Raw genomic sequence first — 20236 nt, 5'->3', positions numbered from 1 at the left:
TTCATCTCTTCATCTGTGGAATTTGGGAAGTGAAATGAGGCCTCATGGGATTGACCCAGTGTGTCCCTCCCTCAGTATTTTACACCAGCTGAGACCACAGAGGCTAATACTGAAGCTGTCTGCAGGCTTTACTTACTCTTCTACAACAAAACACACACACGCAGGCTGCCGGCGTGCTGCAGGGCCTGTCCTGACTTGGCTGCTTCACTCTGATGCTACCTGCCTGTCCCTGCACAGCTAAAGTCAGAGAATGGTCCAAGTCTCTACTGAGTTACACAACACACACGTGCAGACAGACAACATATAGTCCCACTTGCTTGTTCTGTGGATTGTGATGTCAGAAGATATTGTAAATTTAAATTAAAGTTGTTTTGGCCACTTGGGGGCACCAATACATATGATCATCTTGAAAAGTTGTTGCACACATGGAGCAACATTCTTCATTTGAAGTGGTGTTTGTGTCCATCTGATGAATTTAAGTCCTGTGTTTGCTCTTTCTTTTAGCTCTGCTTTGGTCTTCACAAACATCTGACAAAAACATGTGGCTTTTTAACACTAATCGCTCCAGCTCCAATATATTCATCAGCATCTCTGTGTCTGTCTGCTGTTCACTGCTGAGCAGGTTGTGTGCAGTCAGTTTATCAGAACTTTTTCACCAAATACATCTGCCTTCTGCTGTAAGAGCAGGGAGGAAGAGGACGAAGTAAATAAAAAGAGGCTAAAATTTTGAGTAGAGCTGAGGAGAACAGCAGAGTCAGGTAATAATTCCCTGCGTATGTCACAATGAGCAGTCCCTTTTACATTATACACTGTGTAGTCATTGTCAGTATAAAAATATGTGTAGATTTACAGAAAAAATACCATTGCTGGGTTTATTTTCGTATCCCATTTTGCTTGCTATCATTTCTATCCATTATAATATTGGGCTTAAAGCGTATTTATAATATTTTCACCACCTAACTTTGAGATCAGGCAGCGTTTTCTGACAGAAAACCACTATTAAATAAGCCAAATATCACTCTCTCAAACAAACCAAACTCCATTGGCAAAAACAATCATTTTTCATCACAGTACCCAGACGTTGCTGGTCTACCATTGTCAGAGTTGGCTAGTTTGTGTGTGTTATTGTGTGACTTTGGTGAGTCCAAACTAACCCTTTCAAACACTGGAGTCATACAATAACACAAACAAATTAACAGATGAAGGCAGTGGTAGATCAATAACTCCTTTGTTCTGTGAGGTAAAATCACTGCTTTTGCCAAAGGAGTTTGGTGGCTTTGGAGACAGCGATATTTGGCTTATATGGCTGTTTGCCATCAAAAAAGTCTGTCTAACAGCAAGGTAAATGGTGAAAATATTCTAAATACAGCATACACTTAAACTGATATTGAATTTTTAGGTGTCTAGAATATGTGTTATTAGTGACCCTGTCCACAGCAGTACGTTGTTTAGCGTCCTACACCAGTACTCCTGCTGCTTCTCCAAACTGGGGGCATGTTGACCTCCATCTACTGCAGGTAATACACTGACTGTGGAGGAGTACCTCATAAACCACACTTCAAAAAACCTGAACTATCCCTTACAAGTAACTGCACACAGGATGCGTTCAGGCACAGTATTAAGGATAGGTCATCTGTGTTTTGGCAGCGCTCAGAGCACAATCACTGTAGTAACAAAGGTAAAACACAATAAAATAGACATTAATCCTGAAAATACACTTCTGATCAAGGTTACTAGTGAGTGTGAACCTCACTGAGCTGAGTAACTGCTCATACTGTCTGTGTATAGACTCACATGTCAGTGATCATGAGGCAGATCTGCTGCATGCTGGGACATGCCATAACTGATTCAAGGCCCTTCAGACTTTTCATGCTCTTCATATCTTTTCAAGTCTCTTTTAACATCTCATTCTTGTTCTCCATCACTTTGAGCAGAAGTCATCACCAGCTATAATAGAGTGAAATACACCATCATGACAGTAAACTTCCACTTTTCTTTCTCGTGCCTGTTTTTAAACAGTCAAATCGCGAGAGCTGACGTCAGTATCTTTGGAAATTCTTTTCCATCGTTAGCTTTAACATTAACTTTATCACAGGGACTTTTTCCCACTGCACTTATCTGCAGGGTGACCTAAAGTTTACAGCTCTTAAAACAACAAGCCCGGAGGCTGCACGCCGCCTGGGAGAGGCGCAGAATGGCCAGACAGGTTCTGCCACTTCTTTTCTTACAGGCCGACCTGCCTGCCTGCACAAACACACCATTGTACAGCAGCAGACACAAGCAGCGCTTTCTCTCAGAGTGAAGCTCTGCTTTATATGGCTGGTTGGTCGCAGCCTCCAAGGGACTGTTCCAGTCTGACTGAGTGACCAGTACACGCTTTTTCATTTCAGTACATTGTCGGCTGATTGAAAATATGGTAATAAGTCTATGCAGGCAGGAAGAGGACAAGTGTTTTTAATACATATGAAAAGCCCTCACTAAATACATAAACACATATAATACTTACATATCAATAAGATAAGTGAGTGATTCTTTTTAGCAACCAATATTGTCTAGTTTTGTTCAGCCATTAGATTCCATCAGACACTAATGATCAAACCATTTTAATAGATTTTTTAAAAAAATATATTTTATGTACATGGTCACAAGAGCATTTCTATAGAGGGGGACATAGGGGGTGGGGGCAACCTGAAATCTGATTGGCAACCCCACGTGCCACTCCATTGTCCTTAAGTATGATTGGTTATCTGTCCAGTGAGACGCGGAAAATTAATCTGGACCACCTGTTTCATGTGTATTGTTAAATGTGTATTGTTTTCTTTAGTATGTTTCTACAGTATGTACCTAGTAGAGAGGTACACTGGAACTACAATTTTAATGTCACAACTACACAACTGTACAATTTTGAGGACTTAAACAATAAAGTACACAAGCTTTATATTATGTTTTTATGGTGTTTGGTAGGATTATTTATCTCTTAAATAACTTTTTTACACACAGAAAGAAACTGTAAGATACTGTAATATTCAGATATGAGAAATGGTACATTAATGTGCGCATGTACATGCACGTGTGTGTATATTTCATGACACCCCTGCATAAGTCAGAACCTCACTTGGGTCACCCCAGTCAAGAAATTCCAGAAACAAAACGCAGTGAAATAAAAAATAATTTTTTGATGACTCGTCTTGTATGTAGGGACATATACATACAGAAACACGTCACATTAGTGGTCGGTCACACAGACGAACAGCTACAGGCACAGCTGCTTCAAAAGCGCTTTGGCATAACATAACCATGATTTAATCAGGCATAAAGAGTGTTAGCTATACCCTAAGGACCCCTGTCTCACTTCCTGGTTTTAAAGGCAGGAATACTGTTCAAACACTTTCAAATTTTTTAACAAATTCATTCAATAATATTTCTATCAGATATGTCTCAACTATAACATGTCAACTCTGTAGTTCTTCTAAATCAAAGCTTATTAAGAATTATGGTTTGAAAATGTGTATTTTGATTAACATTATGAGAACTCTGAGACACTAAAAAATAAAATGGCTGCTCACTATGATTACAGTTAATAAAAGAAGTAATCACTAGGAGGTTGGGTTTAATAGCCAAGAGTTTGATCTTTTAAAATAAATTTTCCAGCATAATTGAGGAATAAAAATCACAACCTCAATTTTGTCTCATTTCTCAAGAATGACTGTTTTGTCTGCCTTAAACATCTCTAACTTCTCTCTTTGCTGGATTTTCACAGCATTTCCATGATTCTCCAGTGCACTGCCCTGACTCTGACTTCACTACACACCACAGCATCTGCACCTGACTGCTGACACACTACCGGACACACTCACTTGTGTTGAGTGTATATGATGTGACGTGTTTTCTACGAACACTGAAGTGCTGCTGGAAGTGTGTTTGGGTTAAAAACTCCCACTTAACAAACTCTGTCCTCCTATTGGTTACTCTGTCTTTTTTCTGCAGGAAGAATGTGAGGAATGAGACAGTTGCAAATGAGCCCGACACACACATTTACAGTTAAAAGGATGACATGACAAGTTGCTGTGTGTGTGTGTGTGTGTGTGTGTGTTTGTTACTATCTGATGTATAGGTTCTTATGTAACAAAGCATTAGCTTTAGTTAGCAGGTGTGTCTAAGGTGGCAGTTTAAAGGTCAAATGTGGGATTGACAGTGACATACAGGGCTGTTCCCAAATATGCATGTGTGTAATCGTGTAAAAGTGAATGTGAACAAAGTTCTTCTATTAGTATGATGTAGGCTAGCAGTCAGTGTTTGAATTACACTGTGGCTTTTGGGCGAGCCCTATTTTTAGCATTCAAAATATAATATCAATATCAAGGGTGGATATTACGTGCCACAGTTGGTGATGACGTGCTCATAAACACAGTAAAAGCTGTCGTGTTCTGCCTGAGGTGCTCAGTGTGAGAGGAAACAGAGAGCTGCTGCCAGAGGAGTGCTGACTGAGATTACAGCATGCATAGGAATAAATTACAAATAAAAACATTTGTGTTTGTTTCTCACTTTTCTCCCCAATGGTCTGAATGACTAGATTTGTCACTAGTCACTTAATTCATATATTATATATTTTGGCAGTAAAAAGAGACCCACTGTAGGTAGGAAGTGGACCAAACCAATCTGAGGCATAAAGAGGGGGAGGACGCAATCTTTCAAAACTTAAAGATACATTGTATTGTGTCAATAATTAGCACAGATGCTTTGTCTCAACACTGACTCTCTCTAATTGACAAGACAAGACAGTGACAGACAGTGTATATATTTAATTTTTTTGATTAAAATTATTGCTAGGAACAATTCAGTAATCCTTGGATACTGATAGGTGTTTGATAGGTTAATCTTTACATATATAAAACTAGATCTCAAACTCATATAAAAAGATCAGTTTTCTCTGCTCTGAAATTCTAGGGGTGTGTCAACTCCGCTGTCTCAGTGTCAAACACCACTATGACCTGAAAACCACCTGAAACATGGACGCTTCATCCAGCTTTATTGGACATGTCCAGACATGTCTGAGTCACCAGAGCCAGAGGACGGTGACAGAATGTTTTTTTTTCTTCTGTGTCTGGTTGTTGGAACTGAAGTGAGCTGAAGTGAACTGCTGGACTGATTTGGAATGAGAGAGTCGCTGAAGGTACATTTGGAACTGACTGTCAGGGAGGGTGAGGGGAGAAGGAAGTGGTGTTGTTCATGTGTTGGTTCATGGGGCTTATATAGTGTTGGGAGACCATGGCTCCAGCACGTCACCAAACCATGTTTCAGGTCCGCCCAAAAAACCCTGAGCACAGTTTAGTACTACATAGTTCTCAGTCTTCACACGTTTCCAGCAACTATGTTCTAACATGTAGAATGTGTTTAGAAGAAAAACTCCCTTTTCCTTTACAAAGACTTTAAATTAAAACTAGAGGAAGTCACTCAATATAGTGTTATATGTAACTAGTTACTCCCCAACACTGGTAGTCGGTAAGGCTTGTTTTTAGCCTAGCAGTTGTTGAACATACACACCCACAACAACAAGCCTTGTGTGTCTGACAATGGAGCAGACACTGAGACAGCTCCTCTCCATCACAATCATTTGACCTAAAACTGCAAGTATGAACACACAGACACACATACGAGGAGTAGATTATATCATGGAGGTGGTTTGAGAAGCTTTTTTTAAGTGCCACTGGAATCCAGTGTAAATGATGTGAATCCAAGCTGCTGCCCTGTGTGACAGAGCAACACAAAACATTTTTCCAGCCAACTGTCAGGTCTACAGTATTTGACACATTTTGGGTGGAGTGCTATTAACAGGTTACGCATGACAGTACAGTTGACAAAACCTGATATACACAAAGCCATGACAATAGTGTGGTGACAAAGAGTTTTTATCAGCATCCTAAAACAGATTTCCAGTTCTGAAAACAGAAAAGAGGAAGTGGAAAATCAATCCAAAGATAGAGGTCTGTAACTCACATCCTTTATCTCCTGCTCACTCTAATCCATTACTCATTGTTTTACAACACATGGGATTTAAACCATCTATGAACAACAGTCCAGAACTTTATGTGATCCAATGTGCTGAACTTTCTTTCTTTCAAAGTTTACTTGTTTTTGATGATTAATGCTTTGGCAATGTTCTTCACAAGACATTCATGTCAGTAAAGCATATCCAGTTGAAGTGAACTGAGTTGAAGTGAACTGAATTGAATTGAACTGAAGTGAAACGAACTGAACTGAATTAAACTGACAAAGTAGAATTTTGACAAACACATTTTTTCTAGAACATGTCTATGTTCTGATTGTAACCATTGTACAATATTTAAAGTCTATTCCCTCCAAAGGTGTAAACACACCTGACACTGAATAGCGAAAGCAGAAAGAGGATCAGTTCCATTCACAGCAGACAGTAGACTCTGAGCAGACTCACTGGTTAGAGACCAGCACATCAGACTGGTTACACTTCCCTTTTCTAGAGCAATACTGCAGCCAGAAACAGCTTCTGTGCTGCTCCAGAGTCCTATACACACATGTAGTCACAAAATCATCAGAAAAATACAGTCCAGGTTGAAAAATACCCAAGTCAAACTTCAACATAATGCAGTAACAAAAAAACAAAAAAACAAACCCAAAATAGAACAAATGGAAACAGATCAGAAAAGTGGAGGGTTTTGTACTAAACTGACCAAAAATATTATTCAAACAGAGGCGATTAAAAGTAAAGTAATATCTGTCTTCAATATAAGCCTGCTTCAAATAGAGGCTTGGTACTAGAGCCTGAGATCTGTGAACCCAATGGGACCTGGTAGGTTTGGGTTGGGTTGGGCCATATTTCTCACATATTTCATGGGCTTACACCGGGTTTGGGCTGTATTATCATCATCATTATTATTATTATTATTATTATTATTATTATTATTATTATTATTATTATTATTTGTATTTATTTTATGATTATCATTATCTATTATTATCATTATTATCAGTAGTAGTAGTAGCATTTATTTATTTTCATTTTTCTCCCCAGTTTTGTCACTGCCAGTTCAAATTCACCTCATGTATGGTCCCTGTCACTGCCAACTCCTACTGTTTGGTGCATAGAAGAAAGCTTGTTAAGAAAACTGTCCGGCTGTAATCAGGTGTGGGATGAAATATGCTAACGGGGCACGGGTTTGGGATAGGTTCAGACAGAGTCGGGTTTGGGCTTTTTCGGGCTCAACTTTTCAAGCAAATTTAAAGTTCTACCCAGTACCCTCTGCAGTTGACGTAAATAGAATTCCCACTACTTTGAGAAAATACCATATTCACTTTCTTGAGTTAAATAACAAGATTGGTACCACTCTCATGTCTGTATGCTAATTATAAGAAGCTAGAAACAACAGGTGATTAGCTTAGCTTAGCAAAAAAAATGGCAACTGGGAAAAAATAACTAGCCTCTCTTGGAGCAGCCAGGCTAGCTGTTTCCCTTTACTTTCAGTCTTTATGCTACGGTAAGATAATGTGCCCGCTGGTTTTTAGCAAACAGATCCAATAGGGGTATTGATCTTCTCATCTAAACCATGGAAGGAAATTGAACAAGTGCATTTAATTATCAATCAAAGGTAAAGTTTATTAACTTGGTCATTAGTATTTCTATTAACCCTTTTGAAGGCAACCCTTGTGTATAACAGCACAATAAGCTGCACCTCCTCCAGCATTTCTGTGTGTGGTCTGATAGGTTACGTGATGGTTGGAGGACATTGCAGTGCATAAAAGAAAATATGCAGTCAAGTGCAAGATATGAATCAACAAGCAAATATAAGATAAAGAAGGTCAGTTCACTTTAATACTGGCAATGTAGACACCACACTAAATGTAGGTCATATCAGTGAACCTGTAAGAGCCTTGGCAAAGTGCACTGTGTTTCCTTTAAGACTCTATCTTTGCCTGCTTGTAGAAAATAATAAAGCAAAGAAACACTCTGGAGGCTTTTGAGAGAGACTGCTGTGAAGGATCCTACTGATATAATCAGTCACTTGTGTTGTACTGAGGACTTGGAGGTCTTTATTGAACCTCTCAGTGGTTGTGTAACAGTGCCTGATTGTCACGGGAAACGCCTGTCTTCTATTGAATTAAGTTTGGGAGAGGAATTTGTTCAAGTGTTGCTGCTTTCAGAGTATTTCTGGCTTTTCTGTTGAGAGCAGATGGAGAGTATCATGAGTTTCTGAATACCAGCTCCAGTACAAAAAGATTATCCTTTTGATTCTACAGTAAATTTAAGTTACAATACATAAGAATTTTTGGTTTATAACATTCAAAATATTACTAAAATGATCAACAGAATGTGAAGAAGTAACAGTTTTGACGTTATGTGCGCGGTCGAATAGACCAACAGTTTAAGAATGTTTCTTAACACTCAATTTCAAGGAACTGAAATTAAAATATGATTAGAAGATTTGAGAGAATCCAATGAAATCTGTGCACATAAGGTGGAAAACCAACACTGAATGTCTGTGACCTTTGACCCCTCAGGCAGCACTGCATTTGAAAACCCACATCATTGTATAAAGGATACTACATGGACTCAGGAACACTTTAGAAAACGGTTGTCAGTAAACACAGTTTGTCTCTGCATCTACAAATACAAGTTAAGACTCTACCATGCAAAGAGAAAGACATATATCAACAACATCCAGAAACACTGCAGACTTCTCTGGACCTGAGCTCATCTGAGATGGACTGATGCAAAGTGGAAAAGTGAGCTGTGGTTTTCAGATTGTTTTCTCTAATAACATGATCCTGTCACAATTTTTTGACAAAAAAACAGAGTGTATATTTTCAGAAACAATAAATTCTATCAGTTTGAACTCTTTCTTTGTATTCAATCAAATAAAAGTCAAATGCATTTGGAAATTGTCATATTCTGTTTTTATTTACATTTGACACAATGTCCCAACTCTTTTGGAAGTGGGGTTTTAAATTCCTTCAAAGTCTTCATTATGTATATGAATATAGACAGACATGGATGTAAACTGTATACAATTTCTTATGTGTCGTGTCTTTGGGTTTATGCATCGCCTACAGCTGTAGATTTGTATGTAAAAATATAATCCCAGAAGAATGCATCTGACAAAAAGCTTGTCACAAAAACAAAAATTCTGCAGATTGCAGTATATGAATGATTTTTTTTTGTCATATTTCAGGGATTAAGTTGTTTGTTCACTTCCTAATTTAACATGACAGCCTTTGACCAAACAAAGGTTACCAATAGGGACATTAAGATGGGTGTGATGTGGCAGCAGGTCAGTTATGTAGAGTGAACACTTCTCCTGGAGCTGCTTCCTGGGTCTTATCAACTTAAATTGCAGTGAGCTTCTCATCTATACCAACACAGTAAAACTCACTGACATGTACTGGACACATCTAACAGAAACTTGAAGGAATGTTAGGTGACTGTCAGCCATGAACACCTTCTGTTCTGATCTTCATGCAGGAAGCTCCTGTGTCCAGGTTATTACATCAACAGGCTACAATGATGATCTAGTAATATAAAAAGTCATGTAACTAATTACTTTGAATTCCAGGTAATGTCTTAAGTAATATTATTTTTTTAAGGAGTAATTAAGTAAAAAGTAACTCATTACACTTGCTGAGTAACAGGCAAGAAAGTTCAAGGATTGTGTAGAGCAACAATAAATGTGTGTTCTGAGTGTGTTACATCATAGAAATGTTATAAACCACTCAGCCAAATTTGAATGATTAAAGAAATCGCTAAGTGTATAAAATTAGGACTCCACTGTCTCGGTGTCAAACACCTTTGACACCTGAAAACAACCTGAAACATGGACACACTTCCAGACATGCTTGAGCCACCAGAGCCAGAGGACGGTGACAGGATGGTATTTTTTTCTTCTGTGTCTGGTTGTTGGAACTGAAGTGAGCTGAAGTGAACTTCTGGGCTGATTTGGACTGAGAGAATCACTGAAGGTACATTCGTAACTGATCGGATTGGTTCGTGGAGCTTATATAGTGTTGGGGGGACTGTGACTCCGGCACGTCACAGAACCATGTTTCAGGTCCGCCCCCCCCCCAAAATCCTGATTAATTCTACATTTCAGAACTATACTATACAGTTCTCAGTCTTTTCATGTTTTCAGCCATCATTTCTAACATATATTACATGTTAAGATGAAAAACACCCTTTTTCCTTCACACAAACTTTAAAGTCTGATTTAAAGGCTGATTTCTTAACTGCAGAAAAAAGAATGAAAAACGGGGGAGGACAAACACATTTTAACAAATATGAAACAGAATGGTATGTTCTGAATGGGTTGTAGCATGAAAAATCTTTGGTGTGGTCCTTAAAACATTGTCTGTTGGTCTTTGAACGTGCAGACCTGTTGTGGCATTTCCCCACTAATTACTCATACTGAACCACAAATGTAACTAGTCTTACTTAAGTCATGCTGGTGAGGTGCCCATGGCAGCCCAGTACAACACAAGTGAACCAAACTGACCATGTTTTAACTTTTAGACATATTGTCCTAGTTCCTCGAAGTAATACAAAGACCTTACATTGGAAATTCATTCCACCAAGATATAGTCTCGATCTTTTCGTAGTTTTGTTTTTTTACACCTACTTTGTTTGGTCTGGACTTTCTAACTTTCCAGTTTGATTTGAACTAAATTTCCACGTGTGAAACCTCCCCTGAACCACAGTCCGGACAGATGAACACATCAGCTGAAAGAGGTGGCTCTGTCCGGCTACAGTTGAACTACAGTTTGGTTCACCTTTAGTGTGAAAACATTTTTTGGAATGGTTTGGACTTAGCAGGCAAACATCAGAACCAGAAAAAGGAAAAACAAAGCAACAAAACAAAATGAGCCGTGGAGTTTGTACTAGTCTCTGGAGTTCCCCTCTTGAAGTTAGTGCTTCTGGTAGTAATGTCATTATAATATTATTATTGTAGTGGCAACAATATTCATCTGTTAATTTTTCAACATTCATCAACTAGCTGCTGAACGTCATTCATTCCCATCTACAAGCCAATCAACGGTAAGTATAGAGAGATGTAGCTCACATAGGTGATGATGACAGCTTTTTTTTCATAAACTAACCAGATCAAATGAATATAATGTAACAAAAAAACAAACTTTGTTCTGGACTTTCGATGTTCCAGTTTGATTCAACCTAAAATTACACCTGTGGAGCCTCCACTGGACTGCGGCCAGTACCAAACAGTCGAGCCTTGGACCGACTGAAAGAGATGGCCTAAATCAAATTGAACCATGGTTCAGTTCATTTCCAAGAGGAAGAAACAGAGAGAGGAACTGAATTACACTGACAACATGCAGATGTCAGAAACACGCCCACCTACAAACCAATCAGTTGCAAGTACAGGAAGATGTAGCTCAGGTAGGTGATCATAAAAGGACATAGGTATGTACTGCAGTGGGAAACCAAAACTGAATGTATACAATGTAACAAGAATGCAAACTTTAGTCTGGACTTTTAGACTTTCCAGTTTGGTTCAAACCACAATTACAGGTGTGGAACCTCCCCTGACACACAGTTAGTACCACAGCTGAGTCTTGGTCCCACTGAAAGAGGTGGTCTGGATCAAACTGAACCATGGTTGGGTTCGTTTCTACTGTGAAAACAGGTATTAATCGGCTGCAGCTCGAATGGACAGTGATGGAAACATGACACCCGAGTGTTCAGCCTGTATCTGGCGCGATGCTATAAAGGCTTGTCGCCTCTGTCAGTAACTTCTGTGACTCTTTGCCGTCCCAGCCACTAATTCCATCCAACTCTGTTGAAGCAGAACTTGAACATTGTTCCAAATTAGCCACCATTGAGTTTGAAAGTAAATGATACAAAAACGTAAGTGATTGTGACTTATCAGAGAAAAACAAAACAAAAGCAAACTTGTCTACTGGCAATGGAAAAGGAATCAGTCACCAATTTTTAGCTGTTTCACCAGCATATATGCACTGGTATAAAATGGTACTAGTGAACTACAAAGGTCTAAAAGTAAAAAGACGTCAAGCCACTTTGGATCCAAGCAGTAGAGTGGATCATTTTTATTCCCGCAACAACTCCCCAGGAGCCCTTGAGCAAACGCCTTCACCTCAGCATACTCCCACAGAGAGGCTCGGAGAGCAGCAGCAGAGGGCTGTGGTAAGGCTGGGCAGCTCCCAGGGTAGAACTGAGAAAAATCATGAAGGCAACTTTCCCAGGACATATAGCAGTGACGTAGGAGTGAAAAAACATATAGAGTACATACTCTGAATTGATTTTTTTTTTAGACACACTCCTCATTACTCTTAATAATCCACAGACCTGACAATTTCTTATGGGAAATATTTTATACCAAAGAAATAGTCCCTATGTTTAGTCTTTAGTCTTAGTGTTTAGTGAAATGGCCCTGTAAAGACATTTGGCCAGTTTGGGTCCTCAGAGGAGAGAGGTTGATGTTTGCTCCCTCCAACGGTGGACTCAGAGGAGTGGCAGGGGGGACGATTGCCCACCCGGTGTCCTCCTGGTTGAAAAAATGCTGTAAAACTTCCCTCTTAGATGCAACTTTGGTAGCTAAAACATGATAAAGTGCTTTCGAGGGTGGACCAGTGTCCAAGCCAACATGATAAAGTGCCCTGTAGGGCAACTTCCAGGAGACAAAATGTGAAAAAGTCTAATCTGGGGTGACCTCGGAATGGAGAAAACATGATATAGTGCCATCTAGAGCACCTTCCAGTGGAGAAAACACAATGCAGTGCTTTATAGGCTGCCCTGCATGCTATAAAATGAGTTGGTCTCTATGTTCTTTTAAATGTTTGGTTAGTTTCCTGTGTGTTTTTTACTGCAGAGATGTAGTACTTCTTGTACTTTCAGTCACTCACACACATACACCTGGTGCCCTTGTTATTTTTTTCACCACCACTGGCTCCCTCAACAACTTTACCCAGGAGCCCTTGAGCAAACCCCTTCACCATTCTCCCACAGAGAGGCTCAGAGAGCAGCAGCAGAGGGCTGTGGTAAGGCTGGGCAGCTCCCAGGGTGGAGCTGAGAAACATCATGAAGGCAACTTTCCCAGGAGACATAAGGGTGAAAAAACACAGTGTGCTAAAGGTTGAACTGCAAGACTTGCAGTTTCATACCAGTTTCAGTCCCTTATCTGAGGTGGAAAACTACCAACAAACAGACATCAATTATTCGCTCCTTTGTAGCAGAGTGTGTCTACATAATCCAGTCCTGGTTTATTTGCAGAAAGCAGCACAGTGTCAACACTTGAAATGGAAAAGAATGACATTTAACATCTGTGGAGGCGGGGTAAGTGAGGTTTTCTCTGGAATCAGATTAACTACAGGTGTATACTGCATGCAAAAGAGTTTTGAAGTGGGTTATACAACAAGGAAGTGGATCTGTTCCAAATACCTGGATGACAAGATGGCAAAGTCCCCACCATCAATGAGCCGGATCTTGCAGAAAAGCACTCCATTGACGAAAGGCACCGCTGTGAGCTCCTCCAATGTGAAATGCACTTGAAATTTGAACTTCTTCTTTTTCATCAAAAAAGACATTGTCCCCAGCTGCTGGAGCGTGCTCATGGTGTGATGAGCACCAATGAATGAAGAGAATAAATAGACTGTGTTTGGCTTTAAAGTGGAGGCTGGGAATCCTTCTTTGGTTCAGGGTTCATCATTTCTCAAGAAGTGTTCAGACCTGGAACACAAAGAAAACACAACATGATGAACTCCATTTCATTTACAAATGCTTGGAAAGGTTTGTGCAGCAGTGACAGCTGTGCAGATAATGTTCTCCTGCCCTACACTGCCGCTATAAAACAACGCATACATACTATTACAGTTTTAGTTAGTGAATTTGGGGTTTTCAAAAAGTTTTGGACACGATCCGTATGTTTGCGGGTTTGCTCTGACATGAACAGACTCTCCCACTGCAGACAGCTGCCACGCAAACACTCAAACCTCTCGGCGACTCACCAGAACTCCTGTCTTTCCTATTAAAAAAACTCCCAGCAAAGCCTTACCGTTCCGCCGGTCTCACGCGGCTCATACTCGGTCAAACGATACAGCTGTGTGCCGCTGCAGAGAACCGGACACCGGGTTCTTATCTCTGTCTTAGTGCATCCTCACTTAGTTTTCCCTCTCCAGTAGAGAGTTCAGTTCAACAGTCAGTCAAACAGAGCAGAGCGGCTCCCTGAACGTCTCACAGATCTCACGGGGCAAGTTAGGGACCGTCCACAAAGTCTGAGCAGAGGTGTGGAGGGAAGAAACCTAGACGTGCATTTCTTAACATCACGTGTATGTAATTATGTACAGTGTAAAAGCTTAAAATAATTATGTGTAATAAGAAGTTCTACTAATTTAGTAGAATTTGAATTTTTTATTAAACTCATAATTTCTGATTAATCCATGAGGGAAACAAGGTCCTTAAAAACGTCCCTAAAACAAATATTTTAAGTTACAAGGTAAATAATTTTGAGTCAATAAAAAATATTGAAATATTGAGTTTACTGAACATGAAGAAATGGATTTTTACACTTAGATAATCAGTTCTGTTAATTTAAGAGGGGTGAATGAAAACTGTGAGTTGCATTTAACGAGAATATTTGAGTTGGCTTAATCAATCATTTTAATTTAACTGTAAGCAAAGTGTACAACAATAAGTATTTAATAAATAAATAAATAAATAAATAAATATTTAAGCTCTGATAAACTCCAACTTTTGAGTTTATGAAATTGTGGCAACTGATCGATACTGCCTCAATATTTTTGAGTACTGCCAACACATTCAGGTTGCGTACATTGCCTGGGTTGTAAGGGTTACTTTAAAAATTCAGATACAGTTACTAATTACCTGTTAAAAATGTAGTCAGTAATGTAATCTAAGTATCACAATATTAAAGTAATGTAACTTCATTACTATCTGGTACTTTTGGATTACCTTGACATAAATTATGGTGAAATTATTTAGTCTCATATAGTGTTTTAAATCTGCAACTAAAGATAATGATCATTGATTAATTGGTTGATCATTTCCCCAATAATAGATTAGTTGTTTGGTCCATAAAATGTCAGAAAATGAAGAAAAATATTGATCAGTAATTTTTAGGTCCACAACTTAAAAATATTTTGTTTATTGTCAGAGATGAATAAAGAAACCAGGTAATACTTACATTTAACACTCTGAAATCAGAGAATTTTGACATATTTTCTTTAAAACAAAATTACTCAAAACGATCAATATATTATGTCAATAGATGAAAATGAATTTATAGTCAACTAATAATCAATTAATTGTTGCAGCTGTTTTATGTTCGTTGTTAGGTTTATTAGTTTGTCCAGCTCTGTTGTGACAAAAATGTTCAAAAATGTATCAGTAACTGTAATGGAATACAGTTGCTTTTTGTATCCAGATTATGTAATCCTGTTACATGTAATCTGTTACTCACAAAGCCTGGAACTATCTCACATGATATTCTAATGCCATTATGTTCATATCCCAAATTTGTTTCATATGACAACTGAGTTCTAGCATGTAAGGGAGCCTGTATGGCACTTCATCACATTTTATCCTTTGGAAGGGCACTTTAACATATTGTTTTTACCACAGGGGCATCATGGTGTCCCTGAGTCCACTAGTGGCATACAGTGTATATGGAATAGATACAGCTCCTCTATACCATCAGTGTATGTAACTGATCTATTTTCATAGTCCAGGTTGAAAAATACCAGTGTTTCCCTTTGAGTATCCAGGTAATACTGTACCACTGGAGTCTACCATAGGTGGGTTTTTCTCCTGGTCAGCGCTCTCTTTTCTCTCTGTCTCTGCCTGCCTGTCTGTCAGCCATGGTCACTATGGTTACAGAGTCACAAGTGGGAGAGAGAACTGAGTCATTTTACAGGCATTTCTTTGGTCAAGACTGAGTTCTGTTTTTCACAAAAGTTTATGCATTTTTTCAACAGTGTTCTGCAAGACTCATTTTACACAAAATGCATTCAGGTTGGTCAATTTTAAAGTTCATGATCACTAAAAATTATGCATATAGTGTTGAACTGCTGAAGAGAAGTAAATCCAAAAACATCCAGAGGGAGCTTGGTGAAGAGAATCTGCTCCTTTACATCGAAAGGGGTTAGTTGAAGTGGTTTAGGTAACTGATCAGGATTACCTAAGGTACCATCCTTTGGAGGTTTTCTGTGCATGCCCAAATGGTTGAAGACCACAGAGCAGACCCAGAACATACTGGAGAGATTTACCCTATATGTCATCTAGACTGGGAGTGTCTCTGTATCCCTCATCTGGACATCTGGACTACCTTCCTTAACCTGACTCTGTACAAAATACATGTTGACTGAAAGAGCAAATCAGCAAGGGTAAAGAGCTGGTCCACTGTTCCACAACCAGAACAGAATCAGCATTGCTCCGCCTGAATCTGTGGTTCAACAATTAGTTGGAACCTCCTTGTCAGCACCCTGGCCTAAGTTTTCCCAGAAAGGTTGAGCAGTGTGATATCCCAGTAACTGAAACACACCCTCTGGTCTGCTAATGTCAGCCAAGTCCATCCAACAATGTCCAGAGCCTTCAGTATCTCTGGGAAAATCTCAACCATACCTGGCACCTTGCCACTGAGGAGCTTCTAACTACCTCAGAGACCAGCAGACGTGTTTGTTAGGTTCAGGAGTTGCTCAAAGTGTTCTTTACACCACTCAACAGATCTTCTCCCCTGCTGAAAATAGCCTGAACAAGCCCAGCATCTGACTGCTTGTCAGGGCAAAAGAAAGTCCTTCAAGAATTTCCTTTAGGATTAACAAAGTTCAGGATTAACAAAGTTCTAGCCTCCTAGAGGCTAGAATAAGATAGAAGGTTTTTGCTTCAGCGACCACCGAAGCTATCTGCTGCTTCAGAAGATCCCTGGGCCAACTAAGCCCAAAAGCCCCCTTCTTCAGCTTGGCGGGTTGGTTGCCACCATGCCACAATGAGTACACATGACCTTGTTCTGACCCCAAATCCAAGCAGCCACCTTGACAATGGAGGCTTTGAACATGGCCACATGTCCCCAGCCTCCCCCAGGATGTATGAGAAATTCTTCTGGAAGTGGGAGTTCAAGACCTCGTGGACAGAGGCGTCAGCCAGACATTCCCAGTTCACCCTCACTTCATATCACGGTCTGTCCGGCAGCTTCCAACACCATCCAAGTCACCAGGTGGTGATCAGCTGACAGCTCTGCTCCTCTCTTCACCTGAATGTCCAAGACATACGGCAACTAATCTGATGATACAACCACAAGGCGATCATCAGTCCTTGGCATCAGGTGTTCTAGTATGAGGTACGTCTAAGAATCACCCTATGCTTGAATATGGTATAGTTAAGACCAATCCATTGCTCAGGCATAAGTCTAATAGCAAAGCACTACTCACGTTCAGATCGAGCAAGTTCAGATTCCTTCCAATCACCCCCCTCCAGATTTCTCCATCGTTGCCCATGTGAGCGTTGAAGAAACTATAGAGCAGTGTTCTCCAACCCTGGTCCTCAGGGCCCACTGCCCTGCATGTTTTAGATGTAGCACTGTAATGTGTCACATCACTCATCGCTAACATTATATATATATATATATATATATATATATATATATATATATATATATATATATATATATATATACATATACATATATTTTATACAAATGTCTGAATACAAAATTATTTAAAATATATATATATATTCTATCTTCTCAATTGGGGAGTTAAGCTTTCCTTAGATAAAAGTTGGGGAGCTCCAAGGGAAAAAGGGAGGGAATCATGGTTTTATACCAAATGGTAATGTAATATATATAAATTTTAGTGTGGACAAAATGCAGTTTGAAAGAGAAGAGTGCAAATAAGTTGTGCTGATGTTGTGAGCGATGAGTGATGTGACACATTACAGTGCTACATTATGACATGCTGGTGATAAAGAAAATGAAGATTCAGTCATTATCTACTCACTTTCATGCTGACTGAAGGTCAGGTTTGGTTTTTTAGTCCACAAAACACTGCTGGAGTTTCACAGGAGAACACCGTCGCACAATCTCCCAAACAAATTTTTTTTTCGTTACATGTAATCCATTACTTCCCAAACCTTTAGGTCCCATGTAAGACACAGCCTATTGTGCTTTTTCACTTCAGGTTGTTGCTGCATGTTTTACCATATTTCATAGAGACTGAGCTGAAATTCATCCTGATGTAAATCCTGAAAACAGATTTTTACCTCTTAATACAGTATTACAGCAATAACATGATAATGTAGGGTTTTTCTCTATGAGCTCCCACTGATTGTTTGTATAAATTTACTTTTATAGCAATAACATGAACACATTTTTCACATTTCTTAACAACCCTTATGAGATGAATCACTAACACACACAGCTACCATATATACTCTGCAAAACTTTAAATGTAATGTTTGTTTATTGGTAAAACAATTTGTCTAATTATGTACTGGCTGAGGATTCAGAGAGAAAGATTATCATTCAGTCTTAAAAAAAAAAAAGTTCTATTAACAACAAGAGAACTTCATATGTTACAGGAACTTTATTTAGAACACAGCCAGGAACATTCTTATTGAAACACCTTTCAGAAAAATCTGAAGACTGAGAAAATCTGAAACAGTCTCAGAAACACTCATGCTAATACTCATGCTAATATAATATATATAATATAATATAATATATATAATATAATAATATATTATATTTTATTATATATACGACATGACGGCATGACCCATGACCAGTCAATGGCCAACGGGTCCAGAGGGTACAGGCCACACTTCCTGAACCCAGCCACCACCACTTTCCTATCCTTCATCCTCTGGTAGGAATGTCTTAGGACCCTTGAAAACTCCTTCTTGGAAACCAAGTCTGCCAGATGTTAGGCATCTGAAAATGCATATTAATTTCTTCTATCATAAATAAATTCAGATATTGGTTTAGATACATTTCATGTTACATCAGCCACATGCATAGACAAAAATATATTTACTACATGCATAGACACAAATATTTGCCTTATATTAAAGCAGTATTACAATTTCTATATCCACCATTTCTGTAACCATCTTCATGCACCTGCAAAGGAAATAAAAAATCCTCTCTCTCTCTCTCTCTCTCTCTCTCAAAACCTACCCTTTGTCTTCAGTCTCTCTATTCTGTCTTCTTCCTGTCTCTTTCCTCCCTCGTCTTTCCCTCCTCTGTCTCCTTCTTACTCTGTTTTCTCTTCTCTTGCCCTCTCTTCACTTTCTTTCTCTGCTCTCTCTTTTCAGCTAGCAACACAAACCACACAAGAACAAAGTTTAGTGTCAGAAACATTGACTTTTGGTGGAACTTACACATAGCATACAATATTGGAGATTAATCTATAAAACCAGTGTTTCCTCATCATATCCTCTATTGGCCTTCAAATCACAGCCTCTCTTTCTCTGTCTCTCTCTCACACACACCAAAATTATTTTCATCTTTTATTAAAACAGGGTACATAAATATATGTGATTTGGCATAGCTTATAATCAAATATATAAGACATCTGAATAGCTAATTTGACAATTTTGTGTGATTTTTTTGTGTACAGTCATGTTTTAGACATCTTAAAAAACAGCTGGATTTCTCTCTGTGCTCCTTTGTTCGTCTGATAACTGATGTGGGTTGTTTGCGTAGTTTACCGTGGTTACGTCAAAAAGAAAACTTTACGTAACGGTATTGGAAAAAATGAAACGAGGATGAAGAAAGATATGTTACTGGGCGCAGTGTAAAATACTCTGTGGGCCTTTTAATACTCACTTGACGCGGGAACAAATACTTGAATCTGATTGGCTGAGAGTCACATGAGTTCCTTTCCTATTTGCTAAACCAGCAGGCACTCTCATTACGCGTACAGACAGGGCACAAAATGGCGAAGTGTCACCAGGCAAATTTTTATAAAATATACGAGTAGTAATAAAATAATAATAATTAAATCATGTTCACTGTAAAAACTGTCCTTATAAAGTTATTTTGGAGATATTTTGTCAGATATTTTTTTATTACTGTAATTATTAGAGTTTGGAATTGAGTTGATATTTAAAATTATATTTAGTTTTACACAGTGATCCTCATAGCCAAATTTTAGGACTGATCACCCTGGAAGTGTGTTAAAACAACACAAGTCAAAGCATCACATGAGACAGTTGTAGTACTTCAGA

At 38.9% G+C, this 20236-nt stretch overlaps 1 protein-coding gene across 1 annotated transcript in view; it reads right to left on the bottom strand.

Moving 5' to 3' along the window:
* Positions 1-14203, bottom strand: part of eeig1b (estrogen-induced osteoclastogenesis regulator 1b) — a 31212-nt gene extending 17009 nt beyond the window's left edge. The window contains exons 1-2 of the mRNA XM_084746154.1: positions 14049-14203; positions 13436-13723 (exon numbers count right to left, since the gene is read on the bottom strand). Coding sequence (XP_084602280.1) covers positions 13436-13608 — 173 coding nt within the window. The 5' untranslated portion in view covers positions 13609-13723; positions 14049-14203. The remainder of the gene's footprint in view (positions 1-13435; positions 13724-14048) is intronic.
* Positions 14204-20236: the final 6033 nt, after the last annotated feature.

This window comes from Lutjanus erythropterus, chromosome 20 (genome assembly GCF_056507025.1).
Source record: "Lutjanus erythropterus isolate fLutEry1 chromosome 20, fLutEry1.hap2, whole genome shotgun sequence".
Lineage (NCBI taxonomy): Eukaryota > Metazoa > Chordata > Actinopteri > Lutjaniformes > Lutjanidae > Lutjanus > Lutjanus erythropterus.
The sequence above is the reverse complement of the archived record's forward strand: the minus strand, read 5'-3'. Positions and strand labels throughout refer to the sequence as shown.